Source organism: Triticum dicoccoides, chromosome 3B (assembly GCF_002162155.2).
Source record: "Triticum dicoccoides isolate Atlit2015 ecotype Zavitan chromosome 3B, WEW_v2.0, whole genome shotgun sequence".
NCBI lineage: Eukaryota > Viridiplantae > Streptophyta > Magnoliopsida > Poales > Poaceae > Triticum > Triticum dicoccoides.
In genome coordinates, this window is record NC_041385.1 from 791,188,702 (window position 1) to 791,193,480 (window position 4,779).

Genomic DNA, 4,779 nt, shown 5'->3' on the forward strand with positions numbered 1-4,779 from the left:
GATTTTATTTGTCTATCAGACTAGTCCATGGCATTTTGATTGGAAGCACCCACATCTTTCAATCCGCTAGCAAAATTTGATCGCGTGAGTCAATTTGCTTGTAGGATGTTGAATTAATTGTGATGAATTTCTTTGCTAACAACTTTTCCCCCAAATCACTACTGAAAAAGCTCGTACACCGAGTACTTTGATATATTGAAAGGAACATCTTTTCTTGAAACCTTATACGAATAAAGAAAAAGAAACATTTTTGCAACTAAAGTTAGCAGAAAAAGTACCGGTGCATGCCTTGGCTTTGTGTGGGGCCACTTGCTCAGAGGTACATCAAGGGCTATATATACCCCAGACCGTCGGGAGCCATAACAGCCATGGATCATCTCCTCTTTTTCTCATTCAAATCAGTCATGAATTCAAAATCCGCTTTCCTTCTGATCGTGGTGGCAGTTAGCACCACGGCCATGGTGCACGGCTACCCTGCCGCTAGCACTCCGGCGGCACGGTTCTGGGAGCAGGCCCTCTCCGGCACGCCGATGCCGGAGGTGCTAGCTGATTTTGTTCAGAAAGGTAATCTTTGCTTGCATGTTTAATTATATGTTTGGTATATAAATACCAAAAAGGTTTTCCTTATGTATAATTACTAGCAAAAATACACGTATGTTGTGACAGAATTTAAATCCTGGGACGTCTGTTCTAATATTAGGCTGCTCGGCTGTGCTGGCTTAACTTATCTGCAGCTGCAGTAGCCAGGTAGCAGCAGCTACAGTACACATTCAGTTCAATAATCCACAGCCCAATAAGCCTATTCAGTTCAAACGATCTACCAAGCCATGATGTTCTGAGATGAGATTTCGTACTGTGATTGAGCATATAACCATCTAATTTTTTTTTCCTAAAAACACTCCAAAAATTCAGTTTTAGCACAAGCTAAAAAAACCCAACAGGTCCGATCAACAAACTTCCTCCTTATATTTCTGCGCTTTTGCACTCGTCGTTCATTGATGGGTCACTTGCGGCGGTGCGGGGATAGAGGTTCAGGTACCTCTTTGTCCGCCATGGACGACAGAGCGCCGTGCATGACTTCCTGCTGCGCGCTCGATCTAGCAGCGCGACTGGGAGAAGAGGCTGTGCTGTACGCGGGCTACTTCAGACATCATCAGAGTTACAATATGACTTGCTCCTTGCTGCAAAGCTGCCGCTCTTAATTTTTTAAAGCTCGTGGTGCAAATTTTGGTTTTCGTACAACTAATCTTGGAAATATTGGATGATGGGTGGTGTTCTGCATGCTCCCAATTTTTTTTTTTTGGCAAGCTTCAGAAGCAGTTTTCTAGCACTCATTTTTCAAGTTCGGTTGGAAATGATCTAACTCGTATGAGCATCGATCGTGAGTAACGGGACAATAAATAAGTTAGAACTGTAATCTCTAATTTATCATGTACTTCTTCCTCTATTCCAAACTGTAAGCAAGAACATTAGAGAGTCAAAGAATTTTAAGTTTGACAAAAATTATAAAGAAATCTACAAATATTTGTGACATCAAATTGGTATATTATGAAAATGTAATTAATGAAGAATCTAATAATACTTAGTTGACATCATGAATGTTATTATCTTGTCATATAAATTTGGTCAAACTTGAGAAGCTTTGACTCTTCAAGATTCTTGGAATGACTTACAATTACTACTCTTAGTAAACTGACTAGAACCCTTATACGCTTAATTAGAACTGTAAAATTCAATTCATCATGTACTACTACTCTTAGTAAAATCGGCTAGAACTTCTATACTATGGAGAGTGAAGGGACACATAGGAAGAGAGTCTAATGGACCAAAATTCAGAGGAATAAATGTTCACCCTTTTATATAAGGGAACGTATCTGGTGCAAACCAACCTCTCCGTGCAACTGTGCAAACTTCTAATCGGAGCTACAGGATGTTGATCCAAGGGGGCGCATGGGGGAATGGGAGGGCGGATTCGCAAAAGCATGATTAGGGGCGGGCCGTTAAGTGTAAAATTACCTAATCCCCACGCCCCCTTGGATCAACATCCTATGGCCCAGATTAGAAGTTTGGACGGTTGCACGGAAAGGTTAGTTTTGTTGATTTAATATTATGTATGTATATATAGAGTATGCATGGATATAAACATTGACTTTGTGTTCTCGTGCAGGAATGGATCTGTCACCGCTCGTGGAGCACTACTCTGCACAGCCTAGTATCGGCATGTGCACACTCTTCAACACTATCTGCGACGCGCGCACGGTGGCGGAGACCGGCATCTTCTTCCACGAGGCCGAGCTACATCCGGGCAGCACCATGACCCTGTCTTTCCCAGCGGAGGCGGAGACAGCCATCCTCCCGCACGACATCGCCGGCAAGGTCCCCTTCGAGAACCTAAGCGACGTCCTCTCCACGTTCCACATCTCACCAGGCTCCGCTGAGGCGGCGCAAGTGGAGGACACCCTGCGCAAGTGTCAGCAGCCGCCAATCGCCGGTGAGATAAAAGCCTGCACCATGTCGCTAGAGAGCACTGTAAAGGCCGCCATGGAGATGCTCGGCACCACCATCCAGCAGGGTGGTGGTGGTGGTGACGTGTGGGCGGCCACTTCGACGCTCCCCCGCGGTGGCCTGCTACCACACCGGGAGTACATTGTCCAGGAGGTCACCAAGCTAGAGGGCACTGGCTACGTGGCCTGCCACAAGGTGCCGTTCCCATACGCCGTCTTCCATTGTCACATCGCACATACGGGGTATATAGGTTACAAGGTCACCCTCCACGGCCGCGGCGACCACGAGGGCCCTGTGGTTTCCTTGCTGGCGTTCTGCCATTTCGACACCTCCCACTGGAATCCGGCACACCCGGCGTTCCAGATACTGAAGACCCACCCTGGTGCCAGTACGTCGGTGTGCCACTTCATGTCGTATGGCAATCTCGCGTTCATCAAGAAGGCACGCACAGCCTAGCTTGCTACTGCATCCTTCGTTGCGCGCTACATACGCCAGTGTCGTGCTCTGGACATCAACGCGGCGCTCTTTTTTCATATATGCACCGTAAATGTGTAAATGTGGGCATTCATCCGTTCTAGCTAGGACGGCGTCTTCTATATATAGAATAAGAATAAGAATGGCACCATATATAGTTCTAGCTTTGGCATCAGACGAAAATATAAGGGTGTAGCAATGGTACGGTGTGTGTCCAGGTTTGTTTGGATGGATGTTATATATAAGTACATGTCGCTAGTGTTGGTGAGTGGGGGCTCCGATCCTACATATTGCTAGCTAGTGCTGGTACATGTCATTGTTACTACTGTATGAAACTTGTGTGGTTGGTCCTGTGTGGCCTAGCTAGCGTCGGACATACTGTATTATCGTGTTATGTGTATGAATAAATATGTTTATGTATATATTAGCACAAATGCCCGTGCGTTGCAACGGGAGAAAACAACAATTACTACAAACCATGGTTGGTCGGATCGAGGAACTATACCACGGGACAACAATCGCTGGTGACAATAAAAGATGCATCATTTGAGGATAACTGAGGGGTAAAGTTAAAAACATGGTTAAGGTCAGTCCTCGTAAACCGCCATTCAGGGGTAACGTGAAAAAAGGGACCACTATGCCATGGAACTTTGGCTAATACTAATCTCAGTAAACCACCACTTAGGGGTAAAGTAAAAATAGGAAAACCATAGAAAAACATGCATACCAGAAGCATCTTCGATAATGCATATGTTCCGAGCATTTCCCTTCAATTCCATCCACAAAACGAGAAACACTTTCTCCATTCTCAAATGACTCAGTAAGGATTGTTGGATGCAAAGTAGTATCACTTAAACGATGAGACATATTTGAATTTTTTTCAGGATGAATCCAAAAAGGTGGGGGGTAAAAAACACATAGAGGCATATATGACCAACTATCCATAGCAGAACTTTTAAAATGCACCATGGCATAGTATGTGTTACTTTCGGACATTAGAATAAGGTTTGTCAGTGTAGCATTACATGTAGCCAAGTACAAGACTTTACAGTAAAACTCTGCAAGTTTTTATTTTCTTTTAGCAGAAATAAACACAAATTCTGGTTTCATAGGATAGCAGTAGTCAACTCTGTAATTTGAAGCGGTATAAAGCTGGAACTAATTCATTGTGCAACAATATATTCCCCTAATTAAATGGCATGGCCAACACATTTCTGTAGGAGATAGAGCTAATATTGTGAATGGAATTAGAGCACCACAAGTCAATCAATGATTACAGAACGGGATTTCCACTTGAGTTTTTTTTTTTTGCATGGGTTCCCACTTGAGGATTGCAAATGGGATGATTACCCTCAGGTTTATGCATAGTATATGGACGAATCAGGGAGTAAAGCAGCCTGCCCAAGATAGTCTCCCAAATCTTGCCTTTTTTCAGTGACATAAAAATTCACCCAAATCTGAAACAGTTAGCACAATCCCTTTTGGCTGATATGGCCAGGAGCAGTAATAATTCCCGCCAGCATTGCGTCCTACAGATTGAACTTCGTCAAAGTATTATTAGGCTGATCTGAACCCAAGTCGGCAAGCATTTGAAGAAATAAGCCATGTGGCCCCTGGGAATTTCCATCGCAATGGACTCTATTTCCTTCTTTATTTCTTTTCTTGTTACCTGAAACACAAGATATACAGAAGGTTAATTAGTCTAGCTGTCCTTCCTCTTTTCCCTACCACAATGATCTCTCAGACACGGCTTCCTAATACCCAAAAAACTAAAAAAAAAGTATATAAATTGGATAGATT

General features: G+C 43.7%; 1 protein-coding gene across 1 annotated transcript; it reads left to right on the top strand.

Moving 5' to 3' along the window:
• Positions 1 to 405: 405 nt before the first annotated feature.
• LOC119278508 (BURP domain-containing protein 13-like) lies at positions 406 to 3,406 on the top strand. Its single transcript, XM_037559851.1, has 2 exons — positions 406 to 564; positions 2,168 to 3,406. The coding sequence occupies exons 1-2, from the start codon at positions 459 to 461 to the stop codon at positions 2,959 to 2,961; spliced, it is 900 nt and encodes a 299-aa protein (XP_037415748.1). The 5' UTR covers positions 406 to 458; the 3' UTR covers positions 2,962 to 3,406.
• The last annotated feature ends 1,373 nt before the right edge of the window (positions 3,407 to 4,779 follow it).